At 44.1% G+C, this 22,182-nt stretch overlaps 1 protein-coding gene across 2 annotated transcripts; it reads left to right on the top strand.

The window, feature by feature from the left end:
• The first annotated feature begins 875 nt into the window (after positions 1 to 875).
• zbtb47b (zinc finger and BTB domain containing 47b) lies at positions 876 to 22,111 on the top strand. 2 transcript variants are annotated; one of them, XM_084339918.1, is made up of 6 exons: positions 876 to 1,174; positions 16,949 to 18,331; positions 19,149 to 19,296; positions 19,792 to 19,907; positions 21,128 to 21,272; positions 21,431 to 22,111. In XM_084339918.1, the coding sequence occupies exons 1-6, from the start codon at positions 1,172 to 1,174 to the stop codon at positions 21,874 to 21,876; spliced, it is 2,241 nt and encodes a 746-aa protein (XP_084196044.1). In that variant the 5' UTR covers positions 876 to 1,171; the 3' UTR covers positions 21,877 to 22,111. The 2 variants fall into 2 exon arrangements, with proteins under 2 accessions (XP_084196044.1, XP_084196045.1); XM_084339919.1 differs by lacking the exon at positions 876 to 1,174 and adding an exon at positions 3,460 to 3,673.
• The last annotated feature ends 71 nt before the right edge of the window (positions 22,112 to 22,182 follow it).

The raw sequence follows: 22,182 nt of genomic DNA, 5'->3' as shown, positions 1-22,182 counted from the left end.
AGGATTACACAAAAACAACTACACTGATTTCCACAAAACTTAGATGGAGGACAGGTTAGGCCCTTTGTACTTCGGGTAATCCAGATAAAAGGACGGATCCAGGAATTTAACATTGGAAATTTTCATTTCTCTTCTCTGGTATCTATGAGCGAGTACAGTTTGGTGCAGATGGTAGATATGGGTCAACAGTTACGGATGGTTTAAAATGTGACAAGTTTGATATCGGATTCAGATCAATGGGGACCGTTGGGCCTTGGCGGAGGTATGCGCTCTACTAAGTGCCATTCTAGTCATTTCAGCTTCTAGTGTGGTTATTATCTGTTACATCCTGTGAATGTGGTCATTCAAAACACCACAAAACTAATGATAACAATCAATGAATAGACACAGAATGGAAGAATCCAGGGTGGGTCATCAGGGGGCCCACATTTGATTTCAGCCCCAGGGGCCCACAGCAGGTCAGCGTGGCCCTGGTAAGACAAGGGTTTGTATTTTAGTTGAGTTTTTTATTCGACTGTGAGACGATAACGTGAATATAATCGCCCTGTTTGTGCACGCGCAACCTTGAGTTTTGGCACACGTCATAAGAAGTAATGAAAGTCCGACATGTGGTGCTTGAACTGGTCATATCTCATGTACGCACGAAGTTACGACGACTTCTGCAACCTGGGAAATCAACTGAACTCCCCGACCTTTGCATCTGTCTGGCCGCGTGACGTCACGCGGCTGCAAGGAGCGCACAGCGAGAGGAAGCGCAGCCAGGTTTTTTTTTTTTTTTTTTTTTTGCGCCATATGGCTGGATGTCCTTCCCAGTCCCTCGTGCGCACGCCAGGATAAAGACAAGGGAGGAAAAAAAAGAGAAAGGAAAAAAAAATCCAAAGAAATGCGCCTGTCTCGCAACTCCACGTTAAACAGTACCGTGTCCCTTTAAAAACGTCTGACAAAAAGCCCATATGATCCCCGAGCTCCAATCACCAATTCCTTCTGCAAAAGCAGCCTCTGCATTTTTTGTCTGTCTGAATGCTACAGCAGCACGGGGGGAAAAAAGATTGAGGATAAGGCAAAAACTGAAGAAATGTGACAATCCGACGGTCTTTTTCATGGCGAAGGGAAAACTGGTGCGAAAGGAGTTATTCTGGGACTCCTTTGAGCCTCGAAACGCTGGATCAAAATGGTAGGCTACAGAGGAGCGCTGCATTTTTGTTTATTTTTTTTTTCTCTCTCTCTCTCTCTCTCTGTCCCTGTTTGATCTCTCTTGCAAATTTGAGCTACTTAGCAGGCCGATCAAACTTGCCACACTTGCGCCTCGTTATGTGCCCGGGCCACCGGCTGTCAAACGGAGGTTTGCTGCTTTGTTTCCTCCGCGGTGAAGTTTGTAACTTGCCGACATTGCACAAGTTGGAAATTGAAGCCGCCTGAAAGAATGCAATGGCTACAATAGCTACATTGATGCGGAGAAGGAGTTAAATTCTTTCGTGTCAGGGGCGCTTCTGCAACAAAAAAAAAAAAAAAGGCTTCCAGGTCGCGACGGGTGCAAATGTGGACAGGATGAGTGAGAATAAACCAAGCTGGCTCCTCTTCTTCTTCTTCTTCTTCTTCTTCTTCTTCTTCTGCAGCCAGTGCAGGACAAGTTTGCCAGGCTTTGACATTCATGCATGCATTGGAGAGTCCTCCTCAGTGTGGTGGAGAGGAGGAGATGTCACTCAGCATGTGTTGATAATAACTTCACTTTGTTCACTTTGTGCTTGTGACAGAAATCAGAAGATGCTCAGCTGTCATGTGTTATTGGATAGTGTTTGGTTTTTAGTGTGCGTCTGCTTTTCTTACCCTCTCTGTGACCCTCTCTGTGACCGTGCATAACTTACATTTCCAGCCATGATGTGTTTATCTCTCCCCCCTCCTCACTTATGAGCAGATATGAAGATGATTTCATGAGTTATGGGAATAGAGGCAGATAGTGAGGCAGACAGGCGGCTCTGTCTCCAGGGTCATTTTAGGATGCCTCATTAGGAAAGCATGTGGAGCTTGATGCAGTGGTGGAGTAATCCCAGCGCGCGTTCACATCTGGAGGCTTGGGTTAATATCTGGGTCAGGTCAGCAGGGTTAGCCCTGGTGCTCGCTGGGTGGCTTCTGGTGGGAGCAGAGAGGGAGGGAGAGGGGTTTTTTTATTATTTTTTTTTTTTATATTGCTGTTTTCCTTCCTTTTTTCCGTGCGTGTATGAGAATAAGCTGCGATAAACAAATTGCAAAGTGTCCTTGGCGGATGCTCTGTGCGCACGATCAGAGATACTGTATCTTTTAGACTGTTTTTGGTAAACATGCCCCAGATCGGTTCTGCAATTACTTTGTTGACATCAAAAGAGGATTAGCCCCTGCCAATTTTGTTTTTTATCAATAGCCTCACCTAAACTCGCTTATTCATGGATGGGCAGGCGTACCGGGCACAAGTCCAGTGGCTCAAGGGGTCAAAGGGCCCTTGGATCAAAGCCTCATTATGAAGTGACTATTTACAAGAAGTTAACGTTTCATGTTGGGCAGCCAATCAAAACAACTACAAAGAGACAAGACCAGTAAACAAAAAAGGATGTAAAACATCTGCAAAGGCCTTTAAAATGACTGAAATTCGATGCATTACAACTACAAAGAAGTAAACAACCATCACAGATGCAAAACAACTACAAAGAGACACAAAATAATAGAAAAGGGATGCTAAACAACTACAACATTAATAACAATCGATGCAAAACAAACACAAAGAGAAGAGACGAATACAAAATGACCGCAAAGAGACTAAATAATAACAAAGAGATGCTAAATAATTAAAAGTAAACAAAAGCAACTTAAAAGAGACACAAAACTACAAACAATCAGAAACAATCGATGCAAAACGACCACAACCATACACAAAGCGTCTCCATAGACACCAAGAATCAGGAACAGGTGGACACAAAATGACTAGAAAGGGATGAACCCCGACCACAAAGAGACACAAAATATCTACACAAACAACAAAGAGACAAAACATGCATTCGTTTTGTCTCTTTGTAGACAAAAACAACTAAAAATGACACAATTGCATTGTCTGTAGTCGTATCTGTGGATCAGGATGGTTTAGGGGCCTTCTACATGTCTGTGCCCAGAGGTCCATTGTCTCCGTGCCCTTATTCAAATGATTAATAAAAGACTATTTTTGTTTTCTCTCTGAATTGTGGATTTGTGAATCTCCCTCCGCTCCGTGCACGTGTGTTCATGCTGTGCACTTTGCGCCGTCCGACACTGTTTAATTTCAGCGAGCATTGTCAGGTCTTGAGTAGCTCCTTCTCCATCCTCGCAGGGTGCTGTGAGTTTTACGTAACCGCCTATTCAGGGCATTCCTGCCCACCCTTGACTTTGAGGCTTCACTGTCTCTGGGTGCTGAGCGAGGAAACTGTCTTTAGTCCTTGTGACAAGTGCAGCCATTCCCGAGCCCGGGCAACAAACTCCAGCAGACATCTTTGGCCCCTGGTAGGAGGCCGCTCTCCTTGGAAACTCAGAGCGTACTGTAGGTGCTGCTAATTTATGCCCCTGAGATTAAGAGCAGTGGACAAGGCTGCAGAGAGCAAGGTCAACCTCCCCCGGCTTATGTAAGGTTTCTTTTGTTCTTGATGGTTAGAATGGCACAAGTTTGTTTGAGGTAAGTATGGTTGTTTTTTTACTCTTTGAATAAATCCTCGGTTTTTTATTGTCTCCCAGCAGTGCCAGCCAGCCTCGCCGTCTTTTCATCTGGAGAAAACAGTTATTTAACCCCTGTGGCACTATTTAAAAAAAAAAAAAGACTTTGAACCTCGTTATCAAAAAGACCAAACAGCTTTTTCTTTTCGTACGGCTTGATATGAGGATTTCTATTAGCCGTTCATTGTCAGGCATTTAAAGATATTAAGAGTTTTTGCAGAAAGGGCTCCGTCTATAGTGTTCTTATAGCTTTTAGCTGAATTCAGGCCAGAGAGAGAGACTTAGGAGGAGCTTTAAAGCAGAGATTTGCCAAGCAGGAAAGTGGGGATCCTCGATGCGATAGTCATCACAAACATTTGTTTCACGTTAAGTCAGACAGAGATTAATGTCTTGTGTTTCATACAGGAAGGGTTTCTATTTTTAGTTGGATGAATGTTGCAAGAAAATATGCACAGCTTGAAAAATCATGATTCCAAAAACTGATTTCACCTCGAACTAAACACTTACAGTTTTGGTTCGATTTTAGTTTGTTATTCGATTTTCTTGCAGGACGTTGCATGAGAAGAGAGACACCGCTCTCATCACTGTACATTAAATAAGAAGCTGCAGCTAGCAGCTGGTTAGCTTAGCATTGCATAATGACTGGAATCAGGGGGAATAAACTAGCTAGCTTAGTTTGAAGGTGACAACATGCCTACCGCAGCTCACACAGTTTGGCGTATTTAATGAAGAATGAGTTAAAACAACAGTTTGCTAGTTTATGGGGGCTACGTGTCGGACAATTTCTTGTAGTTCTTCAGAGAGTCACAGCTCCGAGTCAAGACATTGAGGAGTTTTTGTGCTAAGCTATGCTAACTGTCTGTAGTTACATATTTAATGTACAGTCACAAGAGTAAAATCAATCTTCTTATCTGACTCTCCTCCAGAAAGCGAGTCAACATATTCCCCGAAACTGTCACCGTTCCTTTGTAAAGTGACATTTCGCCACAAAATCAAAGTCAAAAGGCCTCTGTCGTGTAGCGCTATTTATCCATCTGGATTGTTTTGGTGGCACTCGGCGCCCAATCATGACCCAGTTACTCAAGATAATCCACAGAGGAGGCAGGACGTCAGTAATGTTTACATCCTGCAGCGTTCCTTCTGTGCAGTGATACGGCGTAGTCGAAGGAAAATAGTTCCTACGTGATCTCACAACAAGGTCCGTGGAGACATTGCTGTTGATTTTTTTATAAAGTATTTTCTTGCTGCTTCGAGCACCACAAGCCAATTGCCATCTAGTCCCGTTATATTCTCAGAGAAGAGCAGGCAGACGCGTCTACGGCCAATATCTCCAAATCTCGGCAGCTCACGCCAAAACAATCTAGATGGATAAACAGCACGACAGGTGAGAGGGAGAATATGTATTTATGATTTTGGGGGTGAACTGTCCCTTTAAGCTCATATTCACCGTTCCTCTGTCGTCAATTGATTGGTTGTGGCCATAGAAAGCCGATGCTCCTCCTCTACCTCTTTTTCCTCTCCGTCCTCTCTGACCTTCTCATCAAACATATCAACTGCCTCCACACACACACACACACACACACACACTCTCTCTGAGTCTTGCCACACTAGAGAGATTCCTCTGATAAGCAGCTCTTTAGAGTCTTGTGTTAGCCTCTTCTCTCTGTGTGTCATGCTATGAAAGAGATAATGAAGATATCACAGTTTCATCCCGTGTAATAGCCCTCGGGTACGTCTGCACCTGCTCGCTGCTGCACATCAGTGATCTTTCGTCTCTAATATTCCCCTTCAAAGGTGCATCCTTTACTCTTTGTGTCACATTTTGGATGCGATTTAGTGGCTGACTTGACGCGACGCTGTTGTTTGCGTCTCACAAATAGATATATCTCCCGTTTGTACAACCCTCCGCACTTTATTGTGCCACAGGTATTTGGCGACACATCCCCGTGTTTACTGATGAATGCACGCACAGCAGGGCGAGTGTGTGCGCCCGGACGTTGTGCACATGCGTGTGGGGCGCTGGCCTGGGAACAGTGTGTTATGACTCCAGCAGAGCGGTGGTGTGTGAAGCGTTGTAACGTGTGTGTGAGGAGGAGATGCCAGCACCACGGGCCTCTCTCTTGGCCAGGCTTCCTGACTCAGCGCTTCCTCTCCGAGCTCATTGGCCCAGACACAAACTTCCTGGCAGAGCTTCAGTGCGGACGCTCTAACCTCATCGCCGCCACCCCCTTGCACCCGCCTCCAGGCAGCTCCTTTGATTATCCAACCGCTCGTCAGAGTCATCTCAACTCCAGACGACCGCCGGTTGATGTCTTCTTTCAACATCACTTCTGATTGGGCGGCACACAGACACACACACACACACACACTGTCCGCGGCTTTACAAAACTGATAAAACGCTGTTGTCCGGTTTGTTCAAAGCACAAGGACTTTTGCAAATCATGCAGCTGAGGCAATCCTGCTCACGCTGTCAAATTTTAATATACTGTACGTCACCAAGATGCTGCTCATGCTGTTCTCATCCTTATTTTTGTTTGTGCATCCCAATTTCATGCTCGGGTAAACGCGTATCAGTTGTAGATTGGCTTGTCACCTGTGGTTGCATTAACATATAGATGGAAATGTATTTAAATCTTATGGTGAAAGCTGGTGGAGCTCCACCAGGGCAGGGCCGGGGCCAGTCCGAACTGTTAGATTAGGACAGGGAAAAGCCTACAGTGTGGAGGGGAGATTGGATGTCTCGGATTAGAGCAGCACTAACGCTGATAATATTGTCTTTATTAATTGCAGCCAGCAGTGAATGCTGTGGTTAAGAAAGTTAAATGTTTTAATGGGCTGGAGGGAATAAAATAATTAGCTAAAGTAGTGGAAAGAGAAAACTGAATAACCAGCAGCACATTTCTGAAGTAATTTAGGATTTGCCTTTTGCAATATCTGAAATGGGTCGGCTGTACAGTTCACCTCAAACGTCGTTCAGTTTTCATGTGTTGAGCCGGTTCACATCGTATAGTTTGTTTGACTTTTTCTTCCTTTACACTGTTAAATATTCATAAATAACTTGGAGGTTGTTTTCCTCATTAAAGGGACGAGGGATGGGGCGATATGATGGCCTCATGTCACGATTATCCTGGCCAAAATAATTTCGATTCAGCAATATCATCTAGATAATCATCAGAATATGCTTAAAACTCTTAAAGTGGCACAAAAACATGGAGTCACTTCACCTTAAATTTGGTTAAGAGTCAAATATTTTACATCACAGATCATTTTAATGAAAACAAACCTGGACGGTCCGTGAGCAGTGTTTTAAGTTCCCATATTCTTGGTTATCCTGATAAGGGAAATTCACCACAATCAACTTGTCCGGAGTGTTTTTTATCCTGAGCCGTGATAAAATATCACGTTGTCCCACTATGATGATTCAGCAGGGAACTTGGGACTTATGAAAGACATATTTCAAAACAATTGTCAAAATCGATGGGACAGAAGTCCAATTATTCCAACTTATCTCAGTATCCTGGGAATTATGTTCATATTGAACAATTCCCCCCTGTACAATTCACATAAAATGTTCTTTTCATTTTTAAAACCCCACTGTACACCACCTGCAGAAATGGATTCATAAATGTAGAGCCCGACCAAGACTTTTTTTGGGTCTGATGCCGATACCAATATTTGCGAGTACAAGAAATTATGTCAAATACCAAGCACCAACCTGCAGACGGTCCAATCAAGGACTACCTCGTGAATATAATGAAGATCTTTGCAGCTCAGGGGTCGGTGGAGACCAAAACAGAGCCATAAGGGAAGTAAACACTGGACCGTTCTTGATTGTTTTGAATGCTAATTTCATAAAATGTTTTTTGGGGAGCTCGTGGACATCTTGTTTTGTCTGACCAACTGTCTAAAACCCAAATATATTCAATTTACAGTCACATAGATTGGAGAAACGCAGCAAATCCTCACATTAGAAAGGCTGAAATCACAGAAAGTTTGAGGGTTTTATTTGTTTGAGAAATTACTTAAATCATACGTAGTCTCTGATTTATTTCCTGTTGATCAAATACACACTGAACCAGGACGTTGTGAGCATTAATGTATGTTAACATAGTTTAAATTCAGATTTCCCAGAGTCTCTCATAAGACAGCTTTTCGATGAATTGTTGATTTTCCACCAATCTGCATCACATGCGCCACCATTTACTGGATTATATAGTCCCATCCAAATACCACAAGGTGTAACTATCAGCCTTAATACCATTATTATCCGATAAACAGTCCCATCCCGGTGAGTATTAAACTCCACTTTAATATGTTGGTGCGTGCGATCGTGCCGTGTGTGACCTCAGCAGTGAGCGCGCTGCCATCCGCCGCTGTGCCCTCCCAGTAAACCCCCCCTCCCTCCCCCAGTCATTGAACATTGATTTTTATTAGCATTTTTTATCATAGTGCTGTAATGATCACCGCGGGGCTTGTTAAAAGTGAGACCTTGTCACTTGTGCTATTACCAATCTGCCTCGTCTGTTGCAGGAGCACCGTGTTTGATAACAGGATGATGTGAGTCCAGGCACAGTTACATACTCCTCTTTTTCAACTCTTTGCACGCTTCGGCAGTGTCATCACATATGCCAAATTTCGTTATCTTCTGTTTACTGACGTGGGCACAAATGCAGGATTATGATGCAGGTATGCATGCATAGGTGTCCGAGGTTGCGGACGTGTGGGTGGGTGTGCTTGTGCATCTGCTACTGTAAATGCTCTTTCTACCTCAAGGTCAGCGCTGGGTCTCTGTGCTGATTGGATCTGTGCTGAGAGGAGAGGAGGGCGAGCAGGCTGCAGACAGAGGAGAAATCTTCCACTAGACACATGGACGGATTATGAGACAAGTGGCCCGCAGGCACAGACATGTAAAAGGCCCCCGTTGCCCCTAGATAGGTGCACGACATCAAGGCTGAGTTGTTTTGCTGTTTGTTTTTCACTTCTATTGTTATTTAGCATCTCTCTTTGGTTGTTTTGTCTCTTTGTGGTTGTTGTGTTTTGCGTTACATTGTGTCAGGTTTTTTTTTTTAATCTCCTTTCATGGTCACTTGGGTTATTTTGTGTCTCTTTGTGGTCGTTTTGTCTGTATTGTGGTTGTTGTGCATCCTTTAGTGATTGCTTTGTGTTTCGTTGTCGTCGTTTTTTCACCTCTTTTGTGGTCATTTTGCATCTCTGTGGTCATTTCGTGTCTCATTTATTTTGTGACTTTTTTGTGGTTGTTTTGTGAATCTTTGTGGTCGCTTTGTCTTTCATTGGTGTCTTTTTCACCTCTTTTGTGGTTTTGTGTTTCTTTGTTGTTGTTGTTTTGTGTGTCTCTGTGGTCACCTTGCGTCTCTTCGTGGTTGCTTTGTGCTTCATTGTCGTCTTTTTGAAAAAAAAACTCTTTTGTAGTCGATTTCCACTTCTGTGTTTGTTGTGATTCTTTGTAGTTGTGTTTGTGGATGTTTTGCGTCTCTTTGTACTATTTTGTGTCACTTTTATATCATTTTGCATCTCTCTGTTGCAGTCATTTAATTTGTATCTTAATCACATGTTGTTGAAAGTTGCTTTAGTCAACGGGGGCTTCGGCCCAGGGGCCCCATGAAGCCTTGGGCCCCTCGGCTTGTACCCAGTAGTCTCACTAATCCATCCATGAGGAGACACAAACACTGAAAGCAGGGAGACAACTTGGCAGACTGCTTTCCGTCCATGCCAGTTATGCAGAGTCTGAATCCGAGACCGACAGATAACACCCCGAGGATTAAGCCATGCCATGATTCTCACCCAGAGAATCAGAATTCACTTGTCTGCCTCAGCTTCTCTGGGACTAAACCTATCTGTCGTTTTCAGCGTCAGCAGCAGGGAAGGTCTGGTGAGCACACAGAGGACACCGCGTCAGTCATTACCCTGATGACTTTTTAATGGCTGTCTGATTGGACTCCGCCAGAAATGACATGCCCTTGTCCCGTTCCGTTTGGTTGTGTTTACGCGTCACCTGACACATTTCCCGCCACGTAAAAAGCACTCTGACGTTACTCTGAGGCCAAACTTGCTGCTGTATCCGGCCGATCTCTTTGCGGAGAGTTTGTATTCAGGCCTGTCACGCTTTACTCTCGTCTGCACCGATGATGACTCAGGGATCTGAGTGTATGTGTGTGGAGGGGAGGGCGCTGCTCTCCTACCATCTCCATGCCAGTGAGTGAGATGAGGCCTGACACAGTGCCCACTCGCCTTCCTCCGGGTGTCAGTCACATCGAGGCCCTGCGCCGGGCCCCTCAGCAGGAGGCCTTGTTGTGAGGAGGGCTGCTGAGTGTGCTCTTTACTGTAGGTTGAAGTTGTCCGTGGGTGGAAGTGGCAGCGCCCCCACCTCCCCACTGGGTGACAAGGGGGCCGAGGCATGAGATCATGGGATTGCTGTCTTCGTGACGGGTGATCTCTTTTTGTTCCCGGTGGTCATTTTCCAAGCAGCGTCGTGCATATGGACAGTTTGACATTTGGCTGGTAGCGCTTATTTATGAGTTCATTTAATGAGCAGTTTGTGGTGAGATTCATAGATGTCAGATCGCGTTGAGAGAACTGCTTTGCAATACAGTGTGGGAAATTCGGTTATTGTAACCAAACCAAGCCCATTTCACCCTGCGTCTGATCTTTTATGCTAAGCTAATTATATGATTAGGCTAAAGTCTTGTGATCAAACATACTGTAACTCTGTTGTCTAAATTAGGGCAGTTTGCCTAAAAACCCTAAAATATTCGGTTTATTAGAATGTGAGACGAGGAAAGACAAACTTACACCTGAAGAGCTGGAACCCTCAAAAATGCTTTAAATATTTAATCATTAATTAAATGGATCTTCTATTGAACTTCTCTAATCAATTAAGCGATGAATCGTGTCAGTTGTCGTCTAAATGAAAGAATAAAGCAACTGTTGACTGATGAACAGAAAGAAGTAGACGAAACTATTCGTTGATTAATCAGATAATTTATCAACAGATTAATCTTAAAGGAAAATAAACTCTGAAATATATTAAGCTATACTAACAGATGAGGTCAAATGTTAACAAGACACTCATCATAAGGTCCACTTAATAACAACTGAAAGAAAACCATAAAATGGCTCCATACAGATCGTCCCATGTAACCCAAGTCTCCTGAAGCCCTCCTGCACAAGCTTGGCCACAAATCCAGGGTGTAAATAACCTCAAATCAATTTGTGATCTTGCGGCTTCTCCAGACTTGGATTGCGCGGACGATTACGCTGTATGTCGTCATTACATGTTATCGTTTTCTCAGTAGTCTTGATGGGGGATAATTTGTTGTCACACTTTTGGTCGTGTGAGAACAGGTGGGTGTAAATGGGGAGTAATCAAGACAGCTCAAATAATTTGAAAGGTATAAGTATTGTACAATAATAAACTATATAACTTGGACAAACTGAAGCTGGTTTAAAAAGATAAAGGATGTGATGTAAGAGGAGTTCAGTCTGAGCCGCCTGTGTGCAGACAGAGAAAGCTTTAACCCCCGCAGTGTTTCCCCCCCAGGACTCCCTCCTGTCTGAATACAACCTGCCCTCCCTCGCACTATTGATGTGTCCATGACTCTGTGCTGTGCTCTGACATTGGCCCCCGCTAATGGCTCAGTCTGCTCACTGGTCGGCAAGCAAACAAGACAGTCAAGGTAGATGTGGTTTAGTTCCCTGCTCGTAAATCTGCTGCCGTACATGCCGTGCGCAGACACAATAACAATTTAAGGGGAAAAGGATGAACATCTAGGATGATCCGTTTCATTCAGGTGACTATCTGATATTTGCACATGCTGCCGTGACAGGTGGCCAGTTTTACAGATCGGTCTCAACAATTACGGTTAACAGACGAGGGAACTTTTAAAACGGCAGCTCTGTGGAGGTCATGGCACGTCGTCGGTCAGTAGCTGAGCTGCACAGTGACGGAGATTTAGACTTTACCGGGTAATAAATCTACATGGGCCGTCCAGTGCAAAGGTGTGGGAGAGAAAGGTCATTCTCACCAGTAAAGTCAATTTAGAAAGAGAGATTTCATTCTCGGGCTCCGTCTGGCTCCAGTCCAGTAGTCGGGCCCCTGCCAAGTGCAGGATTCACCGGTTACTTAAAAAATCCACATTTTTTTCATCACAAGCTTTTATTGACACAGTGAGCCTGAGCATCACTGAAGATAACTTAAGCAAACAGTTAATTATTTCTTTTTCTCATGAATGATGCAGGCTCCTCTCGGGCCGGGCAGTAGTCCTGCGCATCATCCATCACAGCTTCATCAAAAGTGCATTAGTGGTAAAGTAGTTTCAAAGTTAAAACTTAGACTTCTAATGAAAACATTTCCATCAGGCTGATGTTCTTTAAATGTCTGATTATCTCCCTAAAATGCATCAACTTTCTAAACTTGTACAAAGTTGATGTCAGACACATACTTACTGAAAAACCCCATTAGACCAGTTCAACAATGGGAAAGCTAGATTTGTTTTGTTTTTTTGTCAATCGTGACCTTTAAACGTTTAATTAGAGTGCATCCATCAGGCCAATTATTGTCAATTTAAATGGAAAAAAGCAACGAAAAATATGCATCATCCCTCTAAATGCGATCGGGTTGGATCAGTGGTGAAAGCTGCTGTTGAAGACCACGTTACTTGATCGAAAGCTCCAGAACGGCTGCTGAAAAGACCTTTTGCTCAGTTCGTTCCGAGGTCAAATATCTACTTTGTAAGTGCTCATAAAAATGGAAAAATGAATGTCTGCAGTTCCATGAGAACTGGGCAAACTCTAAACAGATGAGGATCATGTCAAAAGCTCTGAAACATCAACTAAATGGACCTTGTGGTTTCTCAGCAAGTGATAAAAAAATTTGCCCACTTAACCGCACTTAAGTGTGAACACAGTAAAGCGTATAATACTGTTTGTCACGTAACGATAACAACACTTTGCTCACTCCCTGCTTGGTCAGTGCGGTAAACTTAAAAAAAATAAATAAATAAAAAATCACTCTTGACTCTCGGTCGCAGTCGACACACAAACTCCGGTCCTCGCAGGGAAAACACCCCGCTATGACCCAACCAAACACCCCGCCCGCCCCTCCTGGACTCGGACTTTGCTCGCTCTTTACACTGCTGCACTAGAGGGGTAACTACAGCGTCAAACTTAGTAGCATTGAGTAGAGTTGTCCTTTTCTGTAACACGCAGTGCACAAAAAATACAAATAAATAACATTGTTATAGGATTAAAACACACGCACCCTGCCATGTGAAACAGGAAAGGATCCCTTCACGTGTTGCGTTTCAGCAGATCAGTGTATAAAGGGTGCGCGGAGCTTCGATTGAAGCCTGTTTAAATGACACCTCTTGTTGGGTGCGTCAGTAATCCCCCCTGCTGCGTGTTTGTCACAGGTCAGGCCAGATATGAATAATGTATTGGGAGACATCTGACTGAGAGGCTGGTTAAAGGTGGCGCTCCCTCTAATGACGGCAAACAAGCTCTCTCCCTGACATTTCCAAGAAAAGGGGGGAGGCGGAGCGAGAAGGGGTGAGAGATAATGACAGAGAAAGATGGAGGGAGTTGGATGCGGTTTGCAAATGCAAAGTACTCACTCAATTTGTTTGGCGACAGTGTGTGATGAAATGTGACAAGACGGCTTCATCTTTATTGCATATTGTGACAGACACAGCAGCTGCATGGTAAATACAAGTTTTTGCGATTGGATTAAAGCTTTTAAACCATCTGTTTGGGTGAAAATAAAGCAATCATTCGCTGATTGAAAGCCCTCTATTATCCAGTGCCGCAGTGTACTGATAAACTTTTACAGCATCCGCATTTGAATGCGTTTGCTGCAGAAAGATACGAACGGGGATCTTGATTCTGATGTTGAGAACATGAAGAGATCATTTACTTTTCTGTCGAGAACATGAAATAAAAACTATATTTGGTGCGGTTTTCACTTTCAGGAGGATAAGTCGGCATCATTTACACGTATAAAAGTTACTCTCAACTTTATTAGCTTACAACCTGGCCCTTTTGGTAGGCCGCGAGCTAACTTTTGCCGGATAAGCCACCTTGGTAGTATCAGTTAGCCCCCCCTTTAGCCACTTGCTACAGTGAAACGGCAGTGAAATCATTTGGGAGCTCATTTGGAGTCCTGCTTCACCTGTGAAAATGGTAAAATCTATTTTTTTGCATTTCAAATTAATCAGGAACATTTTCATTTCCACTAATGATTTCCCAAACATTAGTAAAATAGTAAAGTAAAATGTCATGAGGATACTACACCGACCCTTTAAAGTTACTGTTGCTCCCTTCATTTTTAACCACAGGCTATTGATGGATTGAATCCATGTATATTCATCCTGTAGGATTTAATCCACGGCTGCGTTGTCCCATTTGAATCCCAGAAGATGATGCCGATCGTTATCGCTAAAGGAGCATAACTTCCAGTCTGCAACTTATACTTGATCTGATTAAGGCTGCAGCGTTTTGCCCTTGGGCGATGTCTGTAGCCTTGCACGGAGAGAGATAACCCGATCTCCACTCCTCTCTGGCTTGGAGTCTAATTTAGTAGCTCAAAACTATGAATAAATCTAACACTCCATAATTGAATTCTTCAAACGGGCCACATTTTCAAGGTTAGGCCTAAATGCAAATCCATTTTCCAGTCTGAACAATGAAAAGTCATTTTCATTGATCTTACAGGGAAAGTATTGGGCAGCAGAGAAAAAGCAAAGAACTATTTTCAATGTAAAGAAGAATGAACAGTCTTTCATAGCGTGATTCATACTAATTCACTACAGAGCTTTACATAAATACCATAAAGGATGTTGCTCTGAATTGAATTAATAATTTAATCACTTGCCTTTTTTCTCTCTCTCCTTCTTTATTGTATTTCCTGTCTCTTGTCCTGCACTCTCATCTGTAAATAGCGAAAACTAAGAGACGTAGAAATGTAATTACGACTCACAGCTACATCATCTCCAGCAGCTCGTGAGCCGAAACAAAGCTCGTATCAATACTTGTCCTATTCTGCCATCAAGAGATGCCTTGAATGATAAATTCCATTAATTGTTTGGAGGGGTAGTTAGTATTTATTCGGCATGGTTTCCCTAATTATTTCTCCCGACATGTTTTGTCTTGTGCATAATTCCCCGTTCCTCGGGGACGGTGTAGTGAGTGGGTGTGCTGAGAGAGCCGGCTAATGGGAGGGAGATGGCACTGAATACCAATGCTCTCCGACCAGTCGGTCCTCGCAGAGACCAGACACAGTGTTTGTGTTTGTTGTGTTTGTGTGTTTGTTTGTGTGTGTGTGTGTGTGTGTGTGTGTGTGTGTGTGTGTGTGTGTGTGTGTGTGTGTGTGTGTGTGTGTGTGTGTGTGTGTGTGTGTGTGTGTGTGTGTGTGAGAATGTGTGTGGGTTTTTTTGTGCATGGTTGCACATCACATATGCGTGTGAGTGTGTCTGTGTGTGTGTGTTTGCTCTGTTTGCTGCTCTGTCCCCACTCACATCCCGTCTGGATCGAAACCCTGCCCTTCCTGTGCTAAAATAAACCCACCTTGGGAAGTTGAGGACCTTGCACAGAGCGCTGAGTGTTACACCTTTTGATTTTTCACTGACTTGTATCGGGCAGCCTGCATGCAAGTCTGTGACTTTGTGCAGTCTTAAGAACACAATCTAATGGCTGCATTACACCACAAATGTTATAGGATTGAAATAAGCTGCTCTTAAAGCACTTTAATTATGAACACGAGCGTTTGGCCAGAAGCAAACTAACCAGAAAGGCATGATTAAAGATGTAGTTCAAAGCTTTTTTTTTTAAACAAACATGTTAAGATTGTTTTTGGTCAAACTATAATTTTAAGTACTATAATTATTAAGTTTTGTTTTAAATGAATAAACAGCATCTACCAGTGCCAAACACCACAGCCACAGGCTATAAATGCACCTCCCTGGATGGGCTTTTACGCAGTGGACCACTCTGATCCCTCCTCAAACACTCACTGCTTCACCTGGAGTTTCATTTGACTCCATTCATGATCCATTTTAAGTACTTTCGGCGAGGACTCGCACTTGTAAGAGAATATGTCTGTCCAAGGGAGGAATTATGAAATTTCACTTCTTAATTCCCCATTAATGCTACAAGTGAGTTACTGAGACCCTGAGCCATTTCACCATGTCACTGAGCACCTTCACAGCCTGGTTATATTTGGTATTTGTGGATGAGTTAAGCTTAAATTTAGCTGAGCTTTTGATCCTCTCACGTGATCTTCTTAAGCAGATGGAGTTTTCCCACTTGATATTGAATTGTAGAGGTCTGTACCACTTGAGACGTCATCGACATCATCGTCATCATCGTCATCAACATCATATTCATGTTGTAAGAAGATATTTTTGATGATATCTGACACTTTATATTGTTATTATTAGAAACCAAACTATTAATTAATAATTAATATTATTATTATTACATCAAGAAAATCGAGGGATTGTGGTCTGAGAAAACTGGAAGAGCAGATATGAATTTGGGTTTATTTGATGCTTCGGTTCAGCTGATTTGAAGTGACATCCAGTGTTGCATCTATACAGCTTATCATGTGCAGGGTAGCAGGAGAGCTGGAGCATCTACGCCACATCTACAGGCAACATGTAGAAGAGTTACTCGGTAAATATATTTCTGTCCGTCTTACAAACTTGTGGTCGTAAATGGAACGAACCGAGCAGTGTTCAGTCACGTGTCTCGGTGGAGGAGGAGGGCAGATGGTGGGTACGTGGTTCTCGTGGCCCCATGAGGTACAGTATGTGGTGAGAAAGGATAAACAAGTCAAAGGCAGAGGGTGGGTGTGCACTGGTGCTGATGAGAGAGAGGCGCTGAACCGAATGCACATTTAAGCACCCCGTCATCCCTCATGTCAGTTCCTGTATCTGTTGCTCACGGTGTCAGGAGGTGGTGGTGGGAAGGTAGGAGATTCTTGTCAGATACTTTAACATCTGTGGTCCGGTATGCCAACGCTGCACTGACCGGAACGAGTCGTAGCCTGCTCACTGACGTTAACTGATGCCAAATACACACAATATAATTAAGCGCACATACAAAATGTAAACAGTCCACAGCCTAAAACACCCTGCCACATGTCGAGATCATCAGGTTTGTTGAACAGGAATATTTTCTTGCTTTTCTTCTATCTTAACCCTTTTCTCTGTCCTTCTCCCTCCAGCTCATAGTGGAGAAGACCACAGACTTCCCCTCTGCTGAGTTCTCTCTGGTGGAGGATGTGGCTCTGCACTTCACCTGTTTGATGGACAGGCTGAACGAGCAGCGCCTCTTCCAGCCTGACCTGTGTGACGTCGACATCGTTCTGGTGCGTCAGCACAGCACCTTCCCGGCCCACAAGGGCGTGCTGGCGGCCTACAGCCCTTTCTTCCACTCTCTTTTCGCCCAAAGCAAACAGCTGCGGCGGGTGGACCTGTCGCTGGACGCCCTGACCTCACAGGGCCTGCAACAGATCCTCAACTTCATCTACACCTCCAAGCTGCTGGTGAGCAGCCGCACTGTCCGCGACGTGCTCAACGCCGCTACCCTGCTTCAGATGAGCGACATCGCAGCCTCCTGTCGCGACCTCATCAGCAGCCACTCGCTGAGAACCACCTGCAGCGATATGGCCAACCAAGAAGGCCTTGGTGGCGGTGACTCAGCTGCAGTAGCGATGCCAACCAGCCAGCTGTATCCGGAGATCAAACAGGAGTCAGAGCTGGGGAGGGTGTACAAGAGGGAGGGCAGCAGCCCGTTCTCTGTTAGGGTGGAGGAGGCCGGCAAGACCACTTCCCAGCAGAAGCAGTATTACCAGAAGGAGGACGGGTCAGCGCTCGGGGCAAGCACAGGTGTGGCTGCTTTGTGCAAAGTTGAGAGCAATGGAGAGGAGTCAAAGACCACGGATGGTCACACCTCCTTCAACAGAGACCAGATCATTGTTGAAGTCAACCTCAACAACCAGACCCTTAATGTGTCAAAGGGATCAGAGGGCAAATCTGTGACCGCCACAGAGACAGCCACCATCTTTGGTCACTGCCATGACAATGAGAGGGATTCAGAAGACGATGAGGAGAACGAGGCGGAGAATGACGACACAGTTGGAGAAGAGGATGATGATGACCTGAGGAGGGGGGACATACTGGGACAGAGCAGTGACGAGGAAGATGAAGAGGAAGACGAGGAAGAGGAGGAGAACACCCTGAACATTCCAGGCTTGGAGCAGCCGGCCATGATGGATCGACCTCGTCGGGGCACCAGAGCCTTTGCCATGGCGGGTACAACTGCCTCCATGCGGCAGACGCTCACGGAGGCCACGCTGGCCAACCAGCGGCAGGGCGGGAAGAGGACGCTGGACACAGAGGGCCTGGGCCAGAAAGTGAGGCTGGAGGAGAAGCAACATTTCTCGTGTAAGAAATGCCCTCGCGTCTTCAACAACCGCTGGTACCTGGAGAAACACATGAACGTCACTCACAACCGCATGCAGATCTGCAATAACTGCGGGAAGCGCTTTCTGCTGGAGAGCGAGCTGCTGCTGCACCAACAGACCGACTGTGAGAAGAGCATCCAGGTAAGGATGAGTGAACATGAGTTGAACGTGATGATTGTCAGTGTGTCATTTTCTGGTGTGAGCAGACCTTTACAGTAACAATTTGAGCGACTCGCTAAAATCTCTCAAGTAACCTAACTTAATGGCCAGCTGTCGTTGGCTGGATGAAGGAAGCTCATAAAAATGCTGACACAGTCATCTGGGTCACCTTTTACTGTTAACAGGTGCTTACAGACTGCCGCATTATCTACTGTCAAGACTGAAGTCTATATCAGTGAAACTAAATCTGATTTTTAGTTGAGTTATTGTATTAATAATAACACAGGAATTAACGCTTGTCTAATTGTTCTGCCAGACTGTCATTATTATGGCACAGTGACCAATTTTATCATATTTCGTTCCTCACATCAAACACAAACCTGTGTCCCGTCACAGTAGTTTCCACTTTGAAAGTGTTATCTAGTGAGTAATTAGGAGGTGCACTGTTGCAGTCATGTAAATATATTAACTCTGTTCGGAGTCAATATCTCAGTCAACTTGCAGTCACTAATAATAAATTCTGATATGTCTCTGTTCCTCCGCTATTACCCACTCTGCAGCGAGCAGCTGGACTCCTGCTGTGGTTTTGAAGATCATTTGCTGCTTTAATCTACTGACTCTAATTGCTTTTTTGGTACAGTGCACGCTCAAGTGTCTGTGTAAGCTCACACACCTGGATTGTATTTGTAAAGACTGTTCCAGATAATGATCCTCTTAATATGTCATACCCAAAATAGCTCCGGTTATAACTATATTTTGCCTTCCTTCTTTTCTTTTTTTTTTTTTCACCCCCTCCAAGTGTGTTACATGTGGCAAGGCCTTCAAAAAGCTGTGGTCGCTACACGAGCATAACAAGATCGTCCATGGCTACGCCGAGAAGAAGTTCTCCTGCGAGATCTGTGAGAAGAAGTTCTACACCATGGCTCATGTCAGGAAGCACATGGTCGGTGAGTGGCGGCGGAAATTAACGATCCTGGTTGGTCACTTGGTTCCCGTTTGTTACTTTGGGCTTCCTTTTCTACGTCCCACTGATTGTTGTGCAGGGTTTGTTTTGGGTGTTGCTTTCCTCTTCCACATTTTGGGAGATAAGCATCTTATTTCCCAGACGGGCTTACCTCATTCAGTGTACATATGTGTTTCGAGGTAATAGAAGGGTTTGTATAAAGTCATTGAGTCCTATTTACCCTTCCTACTTTAGGAGTGACTTGAGATTTCAGTGTGGAAACTTCATTGGAAATGGTTTATTTACTGGATGTGACGGATTCATTGTCCTTAGCATCGTAATTAGCCAATGAAAACACACCGTGTTGTTCCTTAAGTGCTATTTTAGGAGGGGAACAGTTTGCTTATTTGTCCTCCTGCTGCTTTTTGATCAAGAGTGGCCCAGTATTGAATACCATTAACGTATCTTGTACTCTGTGTGTGTGTTTGTGTGTGTGTAGCCCATACGAAGGACATGCCGTTCACCTGTGAGACTTGCGGGAAGTCATTCAAGCGCAGCATGTCCCTGAAGGTTCACTCTCTGCAGCACTCAGGAGAGAAACCCTTCAAGTGTGAGGTTTGAGCTCTTTTTATACACTGCTGCTGCTGCTGCTCTCCACTTCACTCACATGAACTGAGATATCCACCACTTTAAACCCTGTAATTTCTTAAATTACTGGTGTCTAGGATGCAGATTAAATGAGCGTGTTTATGGCCTTTGCTTGCAAAATGCTCGTGTTATGGTCAAGGAATCCAGATGTGCTGATCCAAACGGAAAATTATTATAATTACCAAATTATAAACATTGACGGCCCATAGGTGCTTCACAGTATAGTTTGACATTTTGGAAAATAAACGTATTCGCTTTCTTGCCGAGAGTTAGACGAGAAGATTGATACTATTCTCATGTCGGTACAGTAAATATGCAGGCGTAGAGAAGAGAGGGTTAGTTTAGCTTGGCATAAAGACTGGAAAAAGGAGGAAAACAGCCATTTAGATGTCAAACTGTTCCTTCAAAGCAAAGACTTTTAAATGTTCAGAGCAGTTTGTTTGTCAAATTGGACCTCTCCCTCATATTTGAAGTTACATAGCTCAATGTGGATAATCCCCAGTTTATATTTGTGACAGATTTTGTTACTAAAATCTGTCACACAGGTAACTTTTTACAATAAGGTACACAAAAATGTGAGTGGTTACTGAGGAGCGAGTGAGGAATGAATCAGGAACGAATCGTTTTGTGTGAATGTGTTACAAGAGAACAGACAAGGAGATGATACATTAATGAATCATTAGGTAATGATTAGTTCATAAATATCTTCTTATATATATATATATATATATATACATATTAGATATCCATTTTCTTCATGAGTTGTTCCTGATTAACTATCAACCAGTCGCTGAGTAGCACAAACTAGAGACGACTCATTAATTACTACTTAATGAATCATTAGTTACTCTTTTGTTTAACTTCCAAGTAAAGTGCAACATAATACTTAGTAGTTACCTCATATAATCATTAGTTACTAATTACTTAATCATTAGTTACTCTTTTGTTAAACTTCCAAGTAAAGTGAAACATAATACTGAGTAGTTACCCAATAGAATCATTAGTTACTGATTACTTAATCATTAGTTACTCTTTTTGTCTGCTTCAAGTAAAGTGTAAGTAAGTCTCAATTTTTGTGTCCGTTATTGTGTTACCAAAATAATCGGTATAAATTAAATAAAAACCCTTTTTTGTGACAATCTTTTATGATCGTTAAGACTTAAAATGTTCTACGTGTGCCGTTTCAGAACTGTAGTGAGCGCTTCCAGTACAAATACCAGCTGCGTTCCCACATGAGCATCCACATCGGACACAAGCAGTTCATGTGCCAGTGGTGCGGAAAGGACTTCAACATGAAGCAGTACTTTGACGAACACATGAAGACACACACTGGTGAGTCACTCAGCTGAGGATTTTCCAGGGTGTGTTGACACTGAATCACAGAGGAGCAACATGTTTTAGACCAGAACTGAGTGGGGTTTTTTTGGCCACTTGGGGGCAGCAGTGAAAAAACTTTAAACATAACACTGAGTTGTGTCCGTCTTCTGCAGGAGAGAAGCCGTACATCTGTGAGATCTGTGGGAAGAGCTTCACGAGCCGGCCCAACATGAAGCGCCACCGCCGCACCCACACCGGGGAGAAGCCCTACCCCTGCGAGGTGTGCGGCCAGCGCTTCCGCTTCTCCAACATGCTCAAGGCCCACAGGGAGAAATGCTTCCGCGTCAGCAACCCCATGGTCGCTGACGGCAACAACCCCCTCGGCCTCGACCAGCCTCTGGCTTCGCCCACCGTGGACTCTTCCGGTCAGGTGCAGCTGGGGGCGGCGCTCCCCGCCACGTCTGTGACCACACCCGCTGCTGCCTCTAGCCCACACCCTCTCCATGGAACCCAGCTGTCTCTCCCCCTGCTGCACTCCATGGGGGGGCTGCCTCCCACCCCTCATTTACCCCCACCGCCTCCCCTGTTCTCTGCCGGTAGGATGAACTCCAACAACTAACAAATCTCTGTAGCATCAAAAGCACTTTTGTTACTCTTTGTTTTGTTTTTCTTAGAGCTTTTAAGAGGACTCCTGCGGCGGGAGAGTGATGCTCCTCGGTGACATTTACACCGAGGGGGAAAAACAGACTGAAGGCTACATGGAGGCCTCCTAAAAAAACAAAAAAACAAACACACACACCTACCACAATAAGAAATAGTTATTTTTTACTCTGTTAAACACAATAGATAACCTCAGAGAACAGTAGGACATGTTCTCACTACGCTTTCTCCTCATAAATCTCACAACTCTGTTCTAGTTTCATTT

This window comes from Pagrus pagrus (assembly GCF_965226575.1).
Source record: "Pagrus pagrus genome assembly, chromosome: 20".
In the NCBI taxonomy this organism is placed as follows: Eukaryota; Metazoa; Chordata; class Actinopteri; order Spariformes; family Sparidae; genus Pagrus; species Pagrus pagrus.
Note: the sequence above shows the minus strand (reverse complement) of the source record. Positions and strands in the feature narration are given on the sequence as shown.